A 22,777-nucleotide genomic window follows, 5' to 3' on the forward strand; every position below is an offset into this window, starting at 1 on the left:
AGAAGTTGAAGTTTTGTTGAAGGCAAGTTAAATTGGCTCAAGAGGAGAAAGTGAGTTGACTCAACGGTTGGAACTCGGTGCTGTTTAAGGTATCTTTGATTCTGTTTCCCTCTTGTTTGCTATTGTTTTTAGTTGAAATTACATAACGGCGAGGTTTAGATTAGAATCAATAATTTGATTATAGGTCTGAGATTTCAGTGGAAGAACAAAAATTGAATGCCATATCTTAGCCCTTTTTTTATGGATTGCTTCGTTAGTGGCATATTTGAATATAAATTATTATGCTCGTGAAAACTGAGGTTCCGATTTTAACAGAAATTTTGAAAAATAAAACGGTATTTTGTCAAGGTGAGTAAAAGCCAGTGAAAATTACTTCGGTGAGAGCTCGTTTAGGAAGCTGTGTACACATTTAAAGCTTACGAAAAGTTTGTAGAAATTTGGAACCTCCATTGTTTTGCTACTGTTTGAACTTTGAAGAGATCCCACTGAGGTACTAGGATGGGCTGCGGGTGTTCAAAACTAGCTTCTTGTTGGAGATTGGTTCAGAACGGATCAATTCCTGAAGCTGGTAATGTTGGTAAGTATGAATAATGAGTTTCATTATTGATTATAATTATGCTGATAGAAACTGGTTTTAATACTAAATTATGTTGCTCTATAGAAAGTGAGGATATGGGGGAAGTTGATGATTTCCCTGCATTCCATGAGTACTTAATCCAAACACTCAAGATGGTTACATCTGGATTCGCTGTGGAGAATATAGTTTTTGAACATGGTGAAAAGGCTCCTAATGTAGTTTGCAAGGACAAGTTGGAAAACCAAAGGTTGATTGCTATCAAACAATTTAATAGGTCTGCATGGCCTGATGCCCGGCAATTCTTGGTAAGCAAATACTGGATACATGGTATGTTCTTTTCAAGATTTCATTGTGAGTAATTCCCTAAGTGTTCATCTGTAATCTTTGCAGAGGAGAAGGAAAAGTCTCTTTATAGCATTAGACATTGAACTTACGAAGTTAAGTGCGTTCAGAAATTTTGTAATCTTGAAAGGATTTGTATCTTGAAGTTCGGATGCCGATATGTGTTATCCATGTTTTGCATAATGACTCTTGTATGTAACCTTAATGACTACCTATTCTAAGTTTCTAACAAGATTCTATCGCTTCTTGCCATCATTATATTTATAGTGTAAAATTGCTAACTTAGTAATATTCTAGATTTTGATATGAAACTCATGACTTCTGACTTCAGCTTTTGTGACTTTAGGAAGAGGCAAGAGCTGTTTCGGAACCACAGATTGGCAGATTTACTTGGTTGTTGCTGTGAAGGTGATGTAAGGTTACTTGTTGTAGAATTTATGACTGATGACACGTTGGCAAAACACTTATTCCATTTTGTGTTAATGTTTGGTTTCCTTTCTTCAGCTTTGGCATTTGGTTTATATTTTGTTTTTCTGTCTCCATTCAGACGGCTGCCTTGTTTGGTTGATATAAATCTATAACGTGTCAGTATCAGTTGAAATATGGTTCTCTCCTTTTTCAAGTCGTTAGTTTCTACTTAATGGCTATTTCAAGTTGTAATTTTTATGGTTTTCATTCGGAGATACAACTAAACTTTGAACAGTTGTTCTGGTTTCTCTGGATCATTGTTAAGGTTCAAGCTGGAAGCCTGGAATCTACATTAATGGCGCCAATTAAACTGTTTCCTGTTGATACATTTTTTTATGGAATAAAACTTTATAAGCTATTTTTTCGTTGTTATTATTGTTTTGAGAGTTCCCTCTTATGGGAATGGCACTTTGTGCCAGTCGAATTAATTTGTTGGTTGTTTTTTTTTCCATATTAAGACAATGTAGTTATGCCGACTGCAATGCACCTGATATTTACTTATATCACTTTGTTCAGGCGATGGACCTTGTACGTGACAGGACATCCAGATGCTAATTGATTCTTGTTTGGAAGGGCAATTTTCAAATGAGGATGGGACTGCGTTAGTACGTTTAGATTCACGATGTTTGAAATATGAGCTCCGTGAACGGCCAAATCCGAAGTCATTAGTTTCTGTGATAATTCCTCTTCAAAGGGATGCTGAGGTTATTTGTCTTTTATTTCTCAACTTCATTTTATTATTTCTAAAATTACGTGGTCTCATCGGTTTTAAGTTTGGAAAGTCCAAAATAGATGTTGATGTCAATGCCATTTTAGGCAAAAATTAACTTGGTGTCATCTGTTTTAAGGTTTAATAATGCATTTCTATTAATGTGAAGCTCCTTTATTTCACCTAATTTTGAAGGTTCCTTCTCATGTATTAATGGGCACACGTAATGGTGCTGATGCCGTACCTCTGACACCGCTTGGGGAGTTCTGCTTAAGAATGGATTTGACTGCCATTCATGAGGTGTTAGAGAACCTTGGGTATAAGTATGATGAGGGTGTTGCTACCGAGGTTTGTTTATTGCCTGACAAGTAAACAATTTCATTTTTCCTGAGAGGTAATGGTCCAAGTTGGAATCCCCATTCACCCATGCCTCTACCCCACCCCCAAAAAAGACATTTGACCTGTGTGCCTGTTTTCGGATTTAGAAATTCCTATTTTCTTTTAGTTAATTTGTGGTTGCTGTCGAGAGAATATAATCGTGCTTGTGTGCCTGTTTTTGGATTTAGAAATCCCTATTTTCTTTTAGTTAATTTGTGGTTGCTGTCGAGAGAATATAATCGTGTTCTCTTAACATTCGACCTCTTTTGTGGGTTTGGAGTGGTCAATGCATAATATTGAATTGAGTTAGAGCTGCACCTGTTTATTGTGCTCGTGATTAGGCCAGGAGTCATTGTAGTCGATGACAGAGAACTAGTAATTCAAGTTAGCTTGCTTGTATCTTCTATGCAATGAGTGCTTTTCTCACTGCTGGTTTTATGGTTTGCAGCTTCCATTCCAGATGTGGACCAACCAGATGCAGGAAACATTGACGTCGAAGAATAAGGGTGATGCTGCTTTTAGGAATAAAGATTTTGCAGCTGCCGATGCTATACCCTGGTAAGAATCTGTTTTACTATTCTTCTCCGAACGTCACATTTTACCCGTAGACGTTTTCTTGTGAAGTCAGCCTCTGACAGTGAACCTTCATGTCACAGTTCATTGATGTCGGAACCATGGTTTCCCCAACGGTTTATGCACGACACAGTTTGTCACACCTCATGAGTGACATCCCCGAAGAAGCCCTCAATTATGATATGCAAGCACAAATGGTATCTCCAGTTTGGCATGTTACGTTGTACTTGCAAGCTGCTGCTCGATTCGCTCTAGGAAAGGAAGACGAAGCACAAGCAACTCTTAAAGAGGGTACCGTGATTGAAAATAAGAACGCTAACGCTACTTCTTGACCACGACCGAAGCTAAATAAGTCGCTTCTCCAATCAACCTGAAGTTGACCTTCCATTGACAAAGCTCCCAATTTCCAGGTAAGAAAGAGAGCCATCCTATAATATCGACCATCTTCTTGCACGACTGGTTTCATTCGGTTTGATTCGATTCACAGTTCATGGTCAGCTTGAAACATTTCTTTTACGAGATCCTGGATGTGGGTTGTTTTGGTCAAGAGTTTGACAGGGGGAATCAACCTTTGTTTTCGCTCTTCCTGACATTTCCCAATACAATGATCACACATTATATATTGTACAGAAAATGTGAATAGAAGATTTGTCGTGCTTGTAATTATGTACAGTACCAATGGTTATGATTTATCCAAGCAGAGCATGTGATTTCCACAATAATATATTATGTGAAACAGCATCAACAATGACATTACCATATTCGTCATGAGGGAAACCATGGATTTGGAACAAAGTTTCTTATGCATTCAGTCAAAAGCATCATCGTTTATTCCTCTACAAAAATCATTAAGTACGCAAGTTTCAAGAAAATCCAAGGTTCGCTTAGCGAATTAAAACGAAAGATGATGCATGAAAAGCACACCGTTTTAAGAATTTGATTCCCAATTCATCTCAGTAAAGTAGTTCTTCAAAAACAGGGTCAACAGATAGTCCCCATTTCCCGTGATACAATTCCAAAAGCTTCTCAGCTGGTGTTACACCTGCCATTAAAGTGTCGATTTGAATACAGGTATGTCAAACACTATTTTCATACACGAGTTTTCAAAGGAAAAATAAAATAATTAATCGAAGCAATGTAGGAAAAGATCATTGAGAAAGGCAGGTAGTTTAACTTTGGTTAGTATCTTGTCATTGTCATTTGAATAAGGAATTAAAATTAACTTAATAATTAGAAACTAACAATGAACACTAAAATGGTTTAATTGGTTCAACTCTTTAAGATTTCTCTTTTCATGAGCTTAATAATTAGAGAAAAAATGTAGATATCACACAAAATCTCAGCTGTGTACCTGTTTGAACCACCTCTGCCACCGCATTCAAGAACCCGGATTCCTTGAAGCCTCTTCTTTCCAAGCCATCCTACATGGATAATTAATTGAGTTGAAATAGCGTAGCATCAGCAGAAATGGTAATAATGAGAAATTTAGGATTTATATAAAAACGAAAAAAAAACGAGGACATGTCCTATGATACCTTTGCCGACTTGAGAACATCTTCAGCAACATGCTGCAGAAGCCCATCTCGAAATGGCGTCTTAAGACCAGTCTTTGGAACCTACCAAATAGATCTTTAACTTAGACTTGCAGCCTTAGCACTACAGAAGGGCAAAGCTAGAGAGCTGTGTACATGTATCTCGACATTATAAATGGAAAATAATTTAGAGTACTCTTCACCTACAAAAGGGGCATGCAAATTTATTTGCTAGGGAAGTGTTTTAATTACCTTGTTTCTCAACATTTGTCTTTCTTCAGGAGTCCAGTCAGTGGTCATGTCTAGGACACTCTGGAGCGAGCCCTCATCATATAATAAACCTACCTGAAAACCGAAAGAAACTTAACTTGATGAACCTTTGTATTTCAGCAAGCATTCCACATGTTGAACAAGAAGATTATGAATCATGAGAAAGATGAAAATGGAAAGAAAAAAAAAAGTCAATAATATAGGCACGAAACATGAAACTTAGCCTTTAAGGGTCAGCTACATGGCCGTAATAGCAATGTTGAAGTGGTGCTTGAGAACTCATGAAACAGTTTACTAAGGACACCTAACAGCAAAAAATAAAGGAACTATAACACATGCTCACTCAACAGCTTTATCAATGTGGACCAACAGAATAACGTTATTCAAGTTCAGCCAAGCCACCTAGCCTTCAAACTTGTACAATGCTGTCAAAAATACTGATTTTCAATAGAAAGTATTACTAAATAATTCACAAACAAAGGAATTATGCATGAGCACATCAAAAGGGCCAATTACCCAAAATGCTGGCAGGGCACATAACCTCCTCCAGGGCCCTCCATCAGCTCCCCTCATCTCTAAGTACCTCTTCAGTCGAACCTGAATGGGAAGAATCGCATGGCTTAAATAACATAAAATCATAGGGAAAGGACGAAGTTTAAGATCATTTCAAATTAAGCAATTACTTCTGGAAATATAGTTGTCAAATGATTTTCCCAGTCATTAAGGTTTGGCAGTTCACCAGGAATACACGGAAGATTTCCAGCCATAAAATCCTAAAACATTAACAGTGTTATCAAGATAGGAAAAAATTTGAGGTAAAAGAGTTATCAAGAATTTATGGAAAAGAATGTGGGCAATACAGCAGCGTGAATACATGACATGAGTGAAAAAGAATGGCTACAGAAGAACTTCAATTTACAAGACTATATATCAAGGATAGAAGTAAACCCTGAATGTCATTCCCGTGCAGTCAATGTACTTCTTTTTCCGATAAACAAAGTACATTGGAACATCAAGAGCATAGTCAACATACTGCTCAAACCTGCAGCAAATATACCATCATGAAATTCTCCAGACACAAGGGATGGTTTATGTCAAATGGATCCAAATTTTCATAGTATCGCAACACAAAGAAAGCTTACCCAAAGGAGTCGTCAAATACAAATGGAAGCATGCCTGTTCGATCCTTATCAGTATCAGTCCAGATTTGACTGTATTCATTTTTATATAAAAATCAGTACAAACTTTAATACAGAAATATGAATTTATAGTAAAAGATTTCAAAACCTTCTCATGCTAAGGTAACCATTTGGCTTTCCTTCTGTAAAGGGAGAATTTGCAAATAAAGCTGTTGCTATCTGTTTCAGTTGCTTGACTAGTTAGAAGAAAAGCAAAGCAGAGATTTTCAGTGGAAGACAAAGTATTAATGTTCTCACAGGTTGCAAAGCAAGACCAGCACGAAATTTCCTGATCATGTCAGCTTCTGAAGAGAAGTCCAGATTTACCTATTATAGAAAATCATAGACGTCAAAAATTGTTAGAAGGATCTTCTGCAGAAAGGCTTGATAATTGGAAATGTAAATTCACTTACCTGAACTGTGCATGTCCTAAACATCATATCAAGACCAAGTGAGCCAACTTTAGGCATGTAATTTCTCATTATCTCATATCTTCCCTGAGCAAAAGAACTATGTCAGACTATAATAAAATGATAGGATGATAAAATTGCAATAGCAAAGATCAGGTATCGAAAGAATGAAAAAAAAAGATGAGAAAAAACACAACATTACAACGTTTACTACATCAAAAAAATGTGATTTCTACTTTTTATTGAATTTAAAATCATAAAAAGTACTCAGTTATACCTTAGGCATGACAGGAATGTCCTTTATTGCCAATTTGGGCTGGAAGCCAATCCCTAAGAATCCAATTCCCATTTCTTCTGCAACAGCTTTGACCTAGTAACAGGGTAATAGACGCATGATATATTCTGAAGTAAAACTGGAAAGGTTAAGGGTACTTGAACAAAGAAATTAACAAAAAGGCAGATAACAAGATAATACTTTTAGAAGGGATTACATCCCGACAATTTTGAAGTGTGTTCCACAAAGTAATCTAGATGATTTAGAAGTTATCACAAAAGCACATTCTCTTTAGACAGTATGAATCTTGACCTTATAAATAGTACAAATTCTTTGACAGATGCTACTTCTGCATGCAGTTTCTTAAGAATGTTGAACTTAGTTAAAAGGTTGCATGCATTAGACTATTCTTTTATCTTCAACAAACCTGATAGAGGTGTGAATTGACCTCGGCACACGTTTGATGCAAAGTTTCAAGAGGTGCACCACTGAGCTCAAACTGACCCCCAGGTTCCAATGATATGCTTTGCTTCCCCTAACCACAAAAAAATAAAGGTTTTTCCAAAATTTGCATATGCAAATAAGAAGAAAACAAGAACGCAAGTAACTTGTAATGCAAAGTCTCTTCCTAAATAGAATTGCTAAGCATTTCAATTAATAGCATAATGAACCACCATAAGTAAAGAGACTCAGGTTACCTGTTTAAGTCCAATAATTTTATCACCTTCCATTACTTTATCCCAATCAAATCTCTCTGAAATACCATTCAGCAATTCTGCAATTTGTTCATATTTCATCGGTCGCAGAGTTTTGATCTTGAAACCAAACTTTTCATGCTCTGTACCTATCCTGAGTAAACCAAATACTTGCATTAGCGAACAAGTATAAAATATGGAAAGAGGACCAGTTTGCTAATGGAAAGATTTAAACTAGAACTGGACCCAATATAAAATACTAAAATGTGTATCAAGGACCGAATATGGCAAGCTATTGATATCAGCAAGTTATAAAGGCAATAAAGGGTTCTTAAAATATCATGTATGAGACTGGTAATATACAAGTTTAAAAGCATAAAATGGACAAGATAAAATGATAAATTCATCTTTAGGAAGAATAACCGAGTTTAAAATGTACTCTAATCCAAACAAAACAAAGAAGGGGAATTATTACCTCCAATTTTCCTTGGGCTTACATCCAGATGCAAGGTATCCAACAAGATCCTCTTTCGTTAAGGGGTCCGTAGCAACCACAGCATCATCTGTGGGAGGGCTTGCTGCAACAATCATACTATTCCTTCTTTTGCCTCGAAATCCCAGAGTTCCTAAAGGGAATTTCTGTGCTATATTCACATTGTTGCATGATAATGAAGAAAAACTGAAAGATTTTTCCTTCACTAAAGGAGTCTCAACGTTGTTCACCACACCAAAGGCCACATTCTGCCTGGTTCTACTACGCCTTATATCAGTATGGATACAGTACGATGAGCCTGCCCTAGAAACAAGCGCCATCAATCCGCCCCCTTCAAGCATACAACAACAGGTGCCTCTCAGTTACATATCACAAATTATAGAAACCACAAATTTCCATTACCAACTTCCACGGGATAGTTAAGCATTGAGCATTGATTGTCGCAGAAATTCAAAGTTTTAATCAACTAACAATGCTGTCATCCAAGTAATTTTCCAAAAACAAAAGCAATATTGGAATTCAATTAGTAAAAGATTAAAACTGAACTTATTCCATTAAAACTCGCATCAAGTTGTACTAACTAACTAACTGCTAAACCTTTTTCCCAATTCAAGAATCTAATAATAACAAACACAACAAGCACAGAGCCACATACAAATAATAAACGAATGCAGATTCGATTCTGAATCAAATTCAATGAAAATTAAAACACAAAAAATAGAATATAATAGAAAGAAGAACGGAACAGATTTAAGCAAGCCTTTCGAAGTGAACAACGAATTTTTAAGTCAAAATACAAATCTAAGCCAAGTTTAAAGAACAAAGAGAAGATTATAAGGAGTTAATCACCTTAGCTGTTTTCGACCGATTCAAAATCAAATTCTAGGATTTATCTTCAGTGAAATGGAAAGAAAAGATTGTTGCAGAAATGCCGAGTACAATTACTAAATTATATATACACGCATATATACATATATGGAAAGTTATATTCATACACCATTTAAATAAATTTTAGTTTACACGCTATTATTATATCTATTGATAATTTTAGTCATTAATATTTTTTAATTTATTTAAAGAATTTACATTTGAATAATTGTGTTTATAAATTTTATATGTATTGACTAAGAAATTTTTTATCAAATAAAATTTTATAATTATTTTATATTATTTTAAAAAAGCATATATTTATATTAAAAGTTATATTTATACCCTATTTGTATAAATTTTAATTTAGACGATTTTATTTATTTACAGATTTAAATGTTTATTTAGAATATTAATGTTTAATATTAAGAATTGAATTAAAAGTTTAAGATTTAAAGATTTAACTATTAAAATTTTAATTTTTTTTAAATAATCTGAAGAGATTATAATATAATATTTATTTAAATTTTTATTTAATCAATTAAAACACATATACATTCTAATATAAAATATACATTACATAATAATTCTCTCCATATATATATATATATATATATAAATGAAAGTGAATAAAGAAAACTTAGAAAAAAATGATTCGGACGAAAAGGAAAAAGGAAAGAAATAAAGTGTCATTCTTTAGTTATTTTATATTATTTTCTTATATTTCGTATTGGGTAAAGATGGATATTAAATGGTGCGGCACCATATTACTCCTTCATGGTCCACTTGTCTCCGCCATTGACACGTCAGATATTCAACTTTCCTTTTTCCTCATCTTTGTCATTTCGTCAGATTTAGAAATTAAAAAAATTAGATTTTAAAATATTTTATTCTAAAATTTTTGAGTATGTAAATTTTTTTATATTTTTATTTTCTTTAACAAATTAAATTAAATTTAGTATTTTTGTCAAAATAATGAGTGTGTATTGGCTATCCTAAGGAGCCACATACATCCGCCCAACATTTGGTACAACTCATGCTAATATTAAATAGGAAAATTTTATAATGTTCGACGAGCACCACTAACGATGAGCATTATAAATTTAATTTTTAAAAATTGAAAATTCTAAAAGACATTAAAAATCTTAAGGTAAATTATTTAAATAAGGAAAAATATTTAGGTTTTTTAGTTTAGGGGTTGATATTTTATCCAATTATTGTTAAAAAAATTACTAAGGAAAATAATGTAATTAATATTTTATTTTAAATGATTTACATTTAATATTTTAACTAATTTATAATCATATGTTGAGTCCTTTAAAATTTTAAATTTTTATAAATTAAATTAATGATGTCGTTAGTGGTACTCAACGATGCTCTTTGCATCGTTAGTTTATATCTTTTATTTTAATTCTCGATAATATAATTTAATTACCTTTTATTAGTAGTTTAATTTCTCTTCTAAAATTGTGTAATTAGTCCCATGACATAAAGTTCGACCTCCATCTCGGATTTATTAAGATTTCAAAATCAAATACAAGCCTAGCCACAAGAAATGTGACTCATTATTTCTACACTTGTAAATATCTGGATATGGGAATGATCCTCTAATGCTTTAATGCTACATGTCACCATCAGATTGCTAACAATGCCTCCATGTATGTGCTTTTCTAACTACTATGTATGTCAACTGTGCAACCTTGATGGTGACGATGACGACGACGACGACGTTCTTGTGGCCAATGTCAACGTCGATGATGGTAAGCGTAATGAAGATTCGTCTTTGTTTCCCTTTTCCTGATTGTGAGTGGTTAACTGCGGCGCCTCCAAACATAATAACTGCTTCAAGAACTCGTAAGATGCAAAGAAGAGTGCTCCTTGTGTCGTATACATAACTAACCGAGGAACCAATCCCCTAACGACATTTTAAGAAACGAAATCATCCAGTTTGTAAAAGAACAAAAACTAAAGTTCAGCTATCGAATATCGAGTAATCTTCGACTAACAACATCGTCTGGTATGTGCTTGTGCCAAGTTGATCTAAATGGAATTTCAATATAAGCTGACTTAACTGAATATTAGTGACAATATATGTACTCGGAGGTTACCTGTATGCACCTTTCAAACCTTCATGCATCAATATGTCTTGAAGGGCATGGTAAACATTATTGTATCGGCTCAAAGACCCCGGTATCTGTGTGAAAACCCTCATGTAAGTAATACAATCCAGTAAGCCAGAACAAACACATTTAGAACATGAAAGATTTAAAGATTCTGATACGATCAAATCACATTAATTCGTGTAAATTTCTCAAAATACCAAAACCTGCAAGCCAATGTGGCCGGCCGAAAACAGGGGATATAATGAAATAATAGAGATTGCAGACCTGTGTCTGTAATCTTGTCTTAACCACATCAAACGGAGTTGTGAAGAAAGCCGCAGTTGAACCGGCTAGGGCTCCACACATTAGCTGCAGAGTAAGACCATATCTCCTATGTAAGTGCTATTCCAGAAGGTTGTAAGAATAATACTAAGATTGAATTGCCAAAACGTCAAGGTTGTTTTAGAAAGAACGATGTGGAAGACAAACTGTTTGTAATGTGTTCAGCTGAGCAGGGGATCGCGGTGATGACAACATGACTTGCTTCAAGCTTTCGTATGTGTAGAACTGCATATAAGCAATGATGACATCATAAATTACACATCAAAGGAATTAGGGATGGTAAAGAGGAGAGGTAGGATGGTTGGCACTATGGGAGGAATTACGAACAAATTTGTACTTCATGGAATTGTATCTTTGTTATGTTAATCCTTTTCACTCTCTCCTGGAGCTTGCAACATCCCACTTAATGGGAGAGTCATTTCTTTAGCCTCTTCTTTGAAGGTTACATGGCATACAGCAAAATTAAACTATGAATTTAAAAAGAGCGAACCTTGATAATCGACTGTGGAATATTCCTGCAGAGTACAGCCCCCCACCCAGTGTAGAGTGAAGGCAGACCCCCCTTTTTGACAATCTCAACTAAGGCCGTCCTGAAGAAACAAAGTTTGGATATCATTGAGAGACATATATATGAATCACATCAGAAGAAAAATTGATAGTAAACACAGATGGAGTTTTTAGACGAAAATATGAGAGCAGAAAACAAACACAAAACATGTTAAAACATATTAATCTTCTGATATTGAAAATTTTAGTACAAGAGCTTGGAGGTATACCAGCAGTTTTGATGGTGTACACCTATTTGCATCTGCTGCTTTATACGCTCACTAGGTGTAAAAATAAAAGAAGTAGCAACGCTTGCACAACCACCAGCCATGCAATGAGCCAAAGAATGATACTCCTGCAAACAATAAGAAAAACAGGTGAGCTAGAATCAAACTGAAGGAGTTAGCAAGTTACTAGTGGACAGGCAATTACTAAATAGTTACAACTCAGTGAGTCAGGATATGTGATCCACACATCACATTGAAAGATGCAAGTTACCTTAGGGAGGAGAGGAAGTAAAGCCCCTTTGACTGATTCATATGAGAAAGTATAAAGGGCAGATATCGGGGCTGAAGATGCAATATTGCTAGCAATGCCACGATATAATCCAGTTAAACCTGTATATATCAAATAATTAAAATGTAGAAAGCATGTAGGTCACTATAATTCACAATAAAAATGAGCACAATCAATCTCAGTCATCTCTGTTCTGTAAAAACAGTATACCTCTTTCAGAAATTATTGATCGTCCAATATAAAAAATCGACTTCTGCTCTGCATTACAAGATTGAAGGACTGTCTTAACTGTGTCAATTGGATGTAGGCAAAGGCTAACAAATATTCCAGCAAAAGCCCCAGAAAAAGCGTGCTCATGTTTAGCAAGTGCAAATCGAGGTTTTTCACTTGCTGTGGAGTGACTTTCTGTTGCACCAGTATCTGTGGAAAATAGTTCGGGCTGTTTTCGTTGATTCTCAAGGTACTCACTGCCATTGTTAAGATATTGCTGTTCTTTGAATGTACTATAATGGGAAGCTAAAGAGTTGAAATGATAATCAGCACAAAGATCAGAATCTGAAGTCCTCGAAACACTACAATCTGCGTTGGTTTCTTGAACATCAGTGAGGAGATAATCCGACCACAGAGGGGTTGTCCCTCTTGTATTAGAAACCAATTTATCATCATGAGATATGGACAGATCTTTAGATTTGATATGATGAGAATAATGTTCAGCATTTTCGATGGGAATGTTTTCTGTCAGACTAGCTCTATATGATGAAAAGCAATATTCACCTATTTTCTTATTCGCAATCCCTGGGACATTGGAAAAATACTGAAGTCCAGCAGGAGGAATCATCTTTCTCATCCATTTGTAGATATTTCCAACTTCAAATGAAAATCCAAAAGCCGCAAGCCCGTTTCCTTTCCAACTCTCATTAGAAAAGTCAGAGCCACAACATAAAAGCCCCTGGCAGAATGAATGTCTAATATTTCCAATAGAAGAATCAATCATGGATATCTTCTTGGTTATTTTGACAAAATCAAAGTTTGGCTTCATGACAGACGGAAATTGCCTAGCTGTCGTCAAATCAATGCAAAAGTATTTACTATCAGCTGAAACAGATTTGGTGTAATTTTCTCCTGACCCCATATTGACCATTATATCCTCTTTCAGAGAGGCAAGACAGACTCTTTCCAGATTTGTCTGTTGTTGAGGAATAGCAAGACAACTTGCAGAGTTCCATATTTGGTTTAACGACGAGATAAACTCAGCTGTGCTCAGTATTTGAGATTGCTTGGCCTCAAATATAATTCGGATTTTCTTATTATTATCAGGCAGGGAAGGGGAATATTCTTCAGGAACAAGCTCACCAATCTCAAAGAAAGCCCCCTCAGCTGGGCTCACCCTGTACTTGATTGAAGATTGACTACGCCTATATGGCTTTTTAGAGGCAGACATTTTCTCAAAATCTTTCAAAAAGTAACTGCAAAATGGATAGAGAACACCTGATAAAAAATAAACCAACTACATAAACTAACAAAAGACACATTGCGGTTAAAGTATCTAGACAGTATATGCACTATATTCAAAAGTGCAATTTAGTCTATTACTTAATCAATTTAACAAGTAAAATTAATAACAGTATCAATGAAAAACATCCCATATGATGATGACATGAACTTTTCAAACCTGACGTAGTTTATGAATTGATATCTGGCAAAGCAATGGTTTCTCAGTGGAATAAACGTTTTTCTGCTTTAGTTCAACCTATGGTTCATTTCAGAAGTTCAAGTTAGCATTTAAACAGCAGTTCATAGATTTCAGAAGTTCAAGTTAACATTTCATAATAAATGAAACTCTTGTCTGTAGCAGCTGCTAATGAACCATCATTTTGTCTATTTCTTAATCAATTTAACAGGTTCTCTGACCAAAAATCTAAACAATGAGCAAAAATGAAATTAATAAAAACAATTATATTCAATAAATAATCATAAAACATAGATAAAACAACAAACATTAAGAAGAAATGACTAAAAGAAGAAATTAAGTTAAAAACAAACTTACCAGATAATTGGTTCCCGTCTCCTATTACTGGCAATTTGAGCAAACAAAGCGAATCAATATCGGATTACTGATCAAGCTCAATAGCAATGCACCATCCCTGAAATGGTTAGATTTTTTCATTAGAAAAAAAAACAAAATGTTGACCTATAGCGGTCAACAAAGAGAGATGCAAAGCCTGCAGAGGGTTAGACCTCACCGAATGTGGCTGATTACAAGAGAGGATGGACGCTTGAACAAAGTGGATCATTTTCTCGAGAAAATTGATTTGGGGGATGTTTGCTTCCTGAGAAACATAGGGCTGAAGCCATGTTTTTATAAATGGAGATTTTGCGTCCCTTCTTTTTCCTTTGGTACCATATGTCGGTCCACAGCAGTAAACAACTGGCTCCACTGTAAATTGCGCCATGTTTTTCAAACCCTGTCAAATGCTTCCTCAAAAAAAAAAATTATGATTTAAATATCAATATTAAAATAATATTGTATTATTCAATATTTTAATAATTAATCCATTCATCTACGCCCCAAGTTTTATTAATATTTTAATAGTGAATAATGCTATTCTATGTATTTAATTTTATATGATTTTTATTTTCAACGTTGAGTACAAATAGATAGAAAAATAAAATTTAATAATAAAAGAAGAAAGATGAAATAAAAACTATATGCTTAATTTTTATATCAACGTGACATTAACATCATATCATCATATTATCTGGTTGTTAAAAGATCAATGTATTAATATTCCGGTTCTACTTAAATTTAAATTTTGATATTAAAGTAAATTAATTTAAAATCATATAAATTTTAAAATTGATTCACATTTGGAATCGTACATTTATGTAGTTAATATATTGACCTACTCTGTCAAATGCATTCATGAGCTTGGCAAAGTTGCATTTTAATATTTATTTTAATTTAAAAAATCGAAAAATAATCAAATAATAATATTAATATAAAACACTACGGTTACTCGATATATGACCATCTGTTTGTAGATTGTCAGATTATTTATTTTGATAAAGATAAAAATAAAAGGGTAAACTACGAATTAGTACTTAAATTATTATTTTTTATTCGTTTTAGTATTTAATTTTTTTTAATTTTCTTATATCTTTATTACATGTTTTCTTATGTCCTTTGGTAAATTTTAGATTATTTAACTGTTCTTTTCGTTTATTTTTTTTTCAGGATTAATTTGATATCATTATGACTAATCAAAATATCATTTATTTATCATCGTGTTGATCTTCCATACTTTAGGTCCTTATATTGGAGTTGGATATACGATTTGTTTTCATGGATAGTTTTTTACGTTGTTTGATTTTAATTTGTTATTTTTTTGTGGTCTTTCAATAATTTAATCTCCTTTTATGGTTTATTTGCCGATGAGATCATATGTATATTCATATATATATTTTTTGTTTGAGTTTTTAAATTAGATTTTAAATGTCTTTACATAATCATTATGTAATCTTAAATGTCTAATTTTTATTTTAATAATTATAAAATATCACAATTTTGATTTTAGTTTATATTTATAATCATAAATCTTTATTATAATTCTCTATATCTATCTTTCTAATAAGGGTTAATTAGAAAATAAGTGCTCAAATTGTTGGAAAAATTTGATAATTTTGGAGTTTTGAATGAGAGATTGATCCAAACGTTTTTGAGGAAAAACATGGAATCAATTGTTGGTTCATACATGTGTCAACGTGCACGATATGGGTAATGTTAATGTCCGAACTGGTCAGGTTCTTTTGGGCTTGCAGATATTTTAACCCAAATGTGAGATATTTTCCTCAAATAAAACATATATTTTCAAATTTTATTTTGGGATTAAAAAATAAATATTAAAAAAATCTTTTAATGAAAACAATAATTTTAGAAATTGTTTGGTTGTTTGATCCTCATTAATGTTTTATTATGTCAAAAATATTCAATTGTTCACAATGTGAATTCCCTATAAACATCGTGTAAACCTACTAGGTTAAACATAATTCAAAACAACTCAAAAACTATTCAAAAAGTTTTCTCTACTCTAGTTTTTTTTTTTCGATGATAGACAAAGACAATGAATAGTTTGTGATCTCGACAGTTGTGCTACTTTGCATTGATAATCTCGTTGTTATATCCTGAGAGACAGACGACCAAAGATCTCGAGCATCAAGGAGTTGCCGAAAATTTGTTAAGGAAACTGCGTAGCTGTTGGCCTCAGCTTGTTTCCAATAGGTTGTTTCGGTTCTAGTTGTGTGTTTATTTTTTATACTCCTTTCGATTATTTAATTTTTTTCCATGTTATTAGTCGTTTTGTTTTATTTTTTATTCACGTAAACAAACTTTGCGATGAGATACTATCGAGGTGTTGATTGTCCTTTGCCGCAATTTGTTGAATCACCGTGGAAAAAATTTACGAATATGCTTCTTGGTTGTATTTGGTTTTGTCGCTACATGCCAATTATTTGGTATTGCATGCATTGATGGTGGCATGACACTCAAATACAAATTAATGTACTTTATTCATTTTTTAATTATTATTTCATTTTATCGTCTCAGATTGCTATATTTCTAACAATCTTAAGATATATTTTTTGAAATAGTTTTCCTCAAATAAGTGCCTAAATTTTTGTTTGATTCATCCATATGCATAATATTACAAACGTTATTATTTTAGGTGTTCGAGCCATAACGATCTTTAAATTATATTGTTAAACATGTCACATTTAAGTAATTTCAAAAGTTTTATTTAAAATAAAAAAAAAACTTAATAAATATTTAAAATACTTTTAAAAAAATCTCTCTCCTCCCCTCGCCAAACACCCACCCTTCTGTCACCCTCTCCATTCCCCATTCTACATTCTCTCTCTCTCTCTCTCTCCGCCCATATCCCTCTCTCTGTACTTCCCCTTACTGTCTTACGTCCCCGCAAACATTCAATCGACTTGGAGGCAAATTAAAGGGTAGTATTATAGTTTACAAAATGGGTATTTGTAATTTTAGGAATTTAGGGTTTAAGAAGACGGAAGAGTGATGGCCAGTTAGTGGTGAACAATGACAGATAAGTGGACGTTCGACGGTGGATCGTTTTGAAATATCAACACCGAACGTCTTAGCATTTAATTAATTTTATGATTTTAGTTTTATAAATGTCGATAAGTTTTATTTATAAGTTTTCTTTTTAATTAATGTTCTGAATGAGTTTCTTACCTATATAAGAAAGCTTGATGGTAGCTTTCTAATCACAAAAAAAAAAATAAGTATTATCTTTTATTTGATTCTTTTTCTTCCTCTTACTATTTTGAACCTTTTTTTTGGCACGGGGGTGTTCAATAAGTGGTATCAAAAGTTTTGGTGGAGGTTGTCCGATTGTTGTTAAAGTAGTGAGGTAGTGTGACGGTACATATCTAAGAAAGTATTGGAAAGATTTGATATTTGAGCAATATGTGTGATCCATCTCTCTTTCTTAGGGAACTTACATGGTGTATTATTCACAAACTACTTTCATTATTTTATTTAATTTTGTGATGATCCTTTATTGATAATATGACTGACTTACATATCATCATCAGAATGAGGAGGCTTAAAAATGATAATTACAGTACATGGTCAACTTGCATAATGTCATATATGCAAGGACAAGACCTATGGTAGATTGTAAATGGCAATGAACTAGAGCAACCAAAAGTAGACGATACAAATGACATACTAAGAAAATGAAAGATAAAAACAGGTAAAACAGTGTTCGCCTTGAAGACAATGGTGGAGAAAGATGTGCTAGAACACATTAATGGTGTCAAAACCATAAATAAAGTTTGAGAAACATTCACCGAGTTGTTTTTTAGGAAGAGCGATACGAAGCTCCAACTTCTGGAGAGTGAGTTGTTGTCTACGAAACAAGACAATATGACGATCAAATAATACTTTCATAAAGTAAAGTTGTTTTCACATGACAAAAGCTTGTTAGTCAAGAAAAACCTGTAAAGAGTAATGTTGTTACTTTGAATAATGAAGAAGAATAAGACATTCTTCGTAGTAGAAAAGGAAGAGCTAACTCTCACGATGACAACTTATAAAATTGATTATGAAAATGATTAAATCATTGACTCAGGTTGTTAAAATCATATGACAGATGATAAATAGAAACTACATAATATATCAGAATACAAAGAAATTTGAGTGATGGTCACAACAAATAACTCAATACACTACCATTTTGTTAGAGAAAAAGTCTTGCAAGAAGAAATTAAACTTAAACATATAATGACAGAAAATCAAGTGTAAGACATATTCATAAAAGGTTTGGGTGGTAATAAACTCAAAAGTTTCTGTCGTCAACTCGACATAAAAGTTGGTGTTGGGGGGAGTGTTGAGATATCAACATCAAACGTCTTAGCATTCAATTAAGTCTTAACATCTAATTAAGTTTATTTTTATAGTTTTATAAATAACGGTATGTTTGTTGGTAATGTTCAATCTCACATAGTATTGGAAACACTATTGGGAATGGAATTTAAGGTTTGGATTCTTCACTTCCTTGTTGAGTGAAAGAGAACAAGGGGAACTCTCGCGCATCGCCGCTGCCGCCCGTCCATCTCGGCTCGTGGACGTGGTCGTGGTAATATGTGTATGGAATTAAACAGTTTTTTCCTAAATTATTAAATAAAAACGTTAAGATGTATCTGGATTGATTTCCAAAATTGTTCTCTATGTGCTTTCCGATCAAAAGTGCAATACCACCAGCAATCCACTCCGGTTTCGGGTGTACCAAATTTGGAGCGACCGTGTTAACCTCGAGGCGATTACACACATCGGGGCGAATTCGTTTTTAAGGCTGTGATTTTTACCACGACACGATTTACGAATTTGTTTCATTTAAATTACTATTTATCTTTCCTATTAGTGCTAACGGTGTGATTTTGCAATCCATATTTCCAACAAAGTTTTATTTATAAGTTTAATTCTTAATTAATGTAGTGAATGAGTTCCTTACCTATATAAGGAAGTTTGATGGTAGCTTTCTAAACACCACAAATAAAATCAAGTATTACCTTTCATTTAATTCTCTTTATTCCTTTTATTGTTTTGAGCCTTTGTGTTATGTGGGGGTGTTTAATAGATTGATGCCCATAGATGACTGAGGGTGGGAGTAAAAGGATTATAATTAAAGGCTTAAAGAACGTGACATGTGTCACTTAATAGAAAATTTTAATGATCATTACGATTCAAGTAACTAAAATGATAATATTGGTAATATTAAACACCTAAATAAAAAAATAGATACCTATTTTAAAAATGATGTAATATAGACGCTTATTTTCTGATTAATATAAAATTAGGTACTTCAATCAAATGAAAAAAATGAAGAAAAAGAAACTTATCCTTTGCGGTCCTTCTTTTTCCCTGTACCACGTGCTGGTCCAGCGTAGTAAAGATGCACCTGCTCCACGGTGGGAGTTTCTAGGACAGATGCTAACAATAATCAACTGTTTTTTTCCTATATTTAAATAATTTTAATACTGTGGGACAGCTAAACCAACTACCTGAAAGGAGCGTGGCGTTATATATTTTAGGATAAAGTACACAAATGATAATTCAATTATAGAGTACTATTTTATTAAGTTCTTTAACTATTAAAAGTTATAAAATGATCATCTAACTATAGAATATTGATTTGTTAAGTCATTTGATTATTAAAAGTTACAAAATAGATTACCCGATTATTTAATGTGTTCCAAACTCGTCATTTTTCTTTAAAAAATTGACGATTGTCTAAGCTAGACGTTAGCATGATGACTAAGATATGATATTCATTTGAAATTCTAGGATCAGATTTTATCATATTATTCAACAAATTAATGTTCAACTCATAATACCGTCAATTTTTAACGGAAAATGACAAGTTTGAAACATAATAAACAGTCAGGTGATCATTTTGTAACTTTTAATAGTCGAATGACTCAATAAAGCAACATTCTATAATTAGATAATTATTTTGTAATTTTTAATAGTTGAGAGACTTAATAAAATAGTACTTTATAGCTGAGAGATCATTTACGTACTTTACTCTATATTTTAATATAATACCAACTATTGTAGTAAAAACAGGGTAAACTACTAAATAGTCACTGAAACTTTAAGATATTTATATTTTAGTTACTTAGTACCAAATCAAATTACAATGATTTTATGTTAGAGGGAAAACACATAAGAAGCAAAATTATAAAATTTTAATAGACGAACTTTCAAAATTTTATAAATAGAAACAAATTTTTAACAAAAAAATATTTAAAATATATAAGATATTAAAAATTTTAAGGAGAGGACGGTCCTACCTCAGTCAGGGCTGCAATCACCAAGCCAAGCCGTTATTGCTTCCCGTAGGCATCAATTCTACTCGGTTTAGTTCTGGTCTAAATGACAAATACTCAGACAATAGCAAAGCAATGATCTAGGTAACATCTAGGGGTCATTTAAAAGATTCAAGGTCTTCATACTTCACTGGAATTATGAGTGGAATTTCACCGTATCAGAAGCTCATTGGCAGGGGTACCTAAATGTCAGTTTATTAGGGTATTTAACCAGGGATGTATTTAGACAGGTTGATGGACAGTCGTCCTTTAAAAATTTAAAATTATCATATATTTTAAATTTTTTAATATATTTTTTATTATAAATTTTATAAATTTAAATTTATCTTTTTAAAATTTTATAAATTTAAGTTGTCTCTTCCTGTCCCTCTATTTAGCAATAGATGCTATCCTTCCCACGATGTTATTAATGATTCAGCTGACAGTACTGCTTGATGTTATTAATGATTCCCACGATGAATAGCAAATGGTTTCGCCTGTACTTATGCTTATCCAACCCTAAACATTAATTTCTTTTATAATCTATTTTCGATTAATTTTAAAAATTAAACTCTAACATAAAATATTGTGTTAAGGTCCTTTTAGGGACCACACTTGTATATGGGCCTAGTTAGGAGTGAAACCAATCCAGGGCTTAAAATTTTATAATATATTATATTTATAAAATAATTGTTTTTATTAGTTATAGGGTCTAATTAGTTTTAATATTTATTATCAAGGGTTTAATTTTTTCCCATATTTATTTTTTTGTTCAATTTTTTCTAATATTTATTATTAGAGCTGTCGGAACCGTCTTTCGGTTTGAGTCCCGGATTGGGCTTCGACTTAGATTGATTGGGTTAGGAGTCGTCACCGACCACTTTAAAACGAATTTAGGTGGGTCGGACACTATTTTACCTGATCTGCGTTGTACCAAAAACATGTCGGGTTCGGGAGTCGGTTACAGTCAAGGAAAGATTAGCACCCTTGAACCGCCCTTTTGGTACCAATTAATTTATTGGTTGTCTTTAATTGCGAAAATTAGAATTAAAATTATTCGATCCGAATTACTTACCATTTGATCGGTTGGAATTACGACTGAAACAAAATATGTTAGATAAAAAGCGAAAACAAAATGCTAATAAATAAAAAAATGAAAAAAATATATAAATAATAATAATAATAATAATAATGAAAGAAAGAAATAATAAAAAATAATAATAAAAGGTTAAGTTTAAAAAATATTTAAAAGTAAAATAAAAAATAAAGATAAAACTTAGGATCAAATTGGAACAAATTGAGCTTAATGAATTAGAAAATGAACTGCAAAAGAACAAATAAAAAGTTAGGGGACCAATTCACAGAATATAAAAAATATATAAATAGGGACCAAATTGATTAAATCAGGAATATGGAGGCAAATTTATAGGTAGTGACCAAATTGAACTGCGACTCAAAATGTTAGGGACTGCGGAGAGGATTTAAGAATCCTTTATTTGCACATTGGTCCCTCGTATATAAATGCCCAAACACACCTTTTCTCAGCTCATTTTCAACATTTTCTCACATATTCATCTCTCTCAAACGAGAGAAGGCTCTGAACTCCTCTCCCTTGGCGATTCCGACCACCTGCCGATGCTGTCCACAACCGTCGACGGCCGCCGCTCGCGACGACTGAAAAACTAAAGCCCCTGAAAATACTCATCTCCACCCCGTAAACCTAAATCCGCGACTCAAAAACACAAAATATGCCCCTATCGGCGTAGATCTATGCGTAAAGATTCGATTTTTACCCTTTAAACCCTTCGTATCCCGACGTTTTCCGTTCCTCACGGTGGTGCTTTTCCTCGCGCCAAGGGTTTCGATCCTTTCTTTGATATATTTTGCTTTGTATCTTGGATGTATTTGGTATTTGTGGTTTGATGTGGTTTCTGGTTTTTGTGACTCTGATGTACTGTTGGCTTCAGTTGATTTTCGTGGTTGGTTGCTTTGACCTTGTTGATGGTCTCACTCTCGTTGCTTGTTTGTGGTTGTTTAATTCTCGACGATGCTCTCTGTGGGTTCTGTTTGGTTCCCGATGGTCCTCCAGTACTATGTTGGTCGTGGGTTTT

The 22,777-nt window shown here is 33.3% G+C and overlaps 2 protein-coding genes and 1 pseudogene across 2 annotated transcripts; 1 reads left to right on the forward strand and 2 right to left on the reverse strand.

The window, feature by feature from the left end:
• LOC120213612 lies at positions 1-3,469 on the forward strand (annotated as a pseudogene).
• Positions 3,470-3,886: 417 nt separating this feature from the next.
• Positions 3,887-8,833, reverse strand: LOC120213730 (glutamate--cysteine ligase, chloroplastic-like). Its single transcript, XM_039211788.1, has 16 exons — positions 8,749-8,833; positions 7,882-8,230; positions 7,410-7,560; positions 7,139-7,246; positions 6,715-6,807; positions 6,441-6,524; positions 6,286-6,354; positions 6,137-6,207; positions 5,992-6,060; positions 5,798-5,891; positions 5,533-5,622; positions 5,366-5,446; positions 4,832-4,924; positions 4,583-4,663; positions 4,399-4,468; positions 3,887-4,089 (listed from the first exon to the last, which is right to left on the reverse strand). Exons 2-16 carry the CDS (start codon positions 8,217-8,219, stop codon positions 4,001-4,003), a joined length of 1,581 nt encoding a protein of 526 aa, XP_039067719.1. The 5' UTR covers positions 8,220-8,230; positions 8,749-8,833; the 3' UTR covers positions 3,887-4,000.
• A 1,417-nt stretch (positions 8,834-10,250) lies between these two features.
• On the reverse strand, positions 10,251-14,708 carry LOC120213729 (adenine nucleotide transporter BT1, chloroplastic/mitochondrial-like). Its single transcript, XM_039211787.1, has 11 exons — positions 14,511-14,708; positions 14,320-14,416; positions 13,416-13,738; positions 12,483-13,373; positions 12,255-12,373; positions 11,987-12,111; positions 11,701-11,800; positions 11,358-11,435; positions 11,154-11,237; positions 10,875-10,960; positions 10,251-10,681 (listed from the first exon to the last, which is right to left on the reverse strand). Exons 3-11 carry the CDS (start codon positions 13,711-13,713, stop codon positions 10,453-10,455), a joined length of 2,010 nt encoding a protein of 669 aa, XP_039067718.1. The 5' UTR covers positions 13,714-13,738; positions 14,320-14,416; positions 14,511-14,708; the 3' UTR covers positions 10,251-10,452.
• Between the last annotated feature and the right edge of the window lie 8,069 nt (positions 14,709-22,777).

This window comes from Hibiscus syriacus, unplaced genomic scaffold (genome assembly GCF_006381635.1).
Source record: "Hibiscus syriacus cultivar Baekdansim isolate YM2019G1 unplaced genomic scaffold, ASM638163v2 tig00110044_pilon, whole genome shotgun sequence".
Classification (NCBI taxonomy): Eukaryota; Viridiplantae; Streptophyta; class Magnoliopsida; order Malvales; family Malvaceae; genus Hibiscus; species Hibiscus syriacus.

Bases quoted from the DNA above. Each gene is read 5' to 3' on its own strand.
- LOC120213730 (XM_039211788.1), bottom strand. From the start codon at position 8,219: ATGGCGCTTGTTTCTAGGGCAGGCTCATCGTACTGTATCCATACTGAT. The intron at 6,061-6,136 runs GTTTTGAAATCT...AAATGAATACAG, and splicing joins GGTTACCTTAGCATGAGAAG to TCAAATCTGGACTGATACTG. The intron at 4,925-5,365 runs GTAATTGGCCCT...TTCGGTTTTCAG, and splicing joins GTGCCCTGCCAGCATTTTGG to GTAGGTTTATTATATGATGA.
- LOC120213729 (XM_039211787.1), bottom strand. From the start codon at position 13,713: ATGTCTGCCTCTAAAAAGCCATATAGGCGTAGTCAATCTTCAATCAAG. The intron at 12,112-12,254 runs GTAACTTGCATC...TATTGTTTGCAG, and splicing joins TACTTCCTCTCCTCCCTAAG to GAGTATCATTCTTTGGCTCA. The intron at 11,801-11,986 runs GTATACCTCCAA...TTGTTTCTTCAG, and splicing joins GTACACCATCAAAACTGCTG to GACGGCCTTAGTTGAGATTG.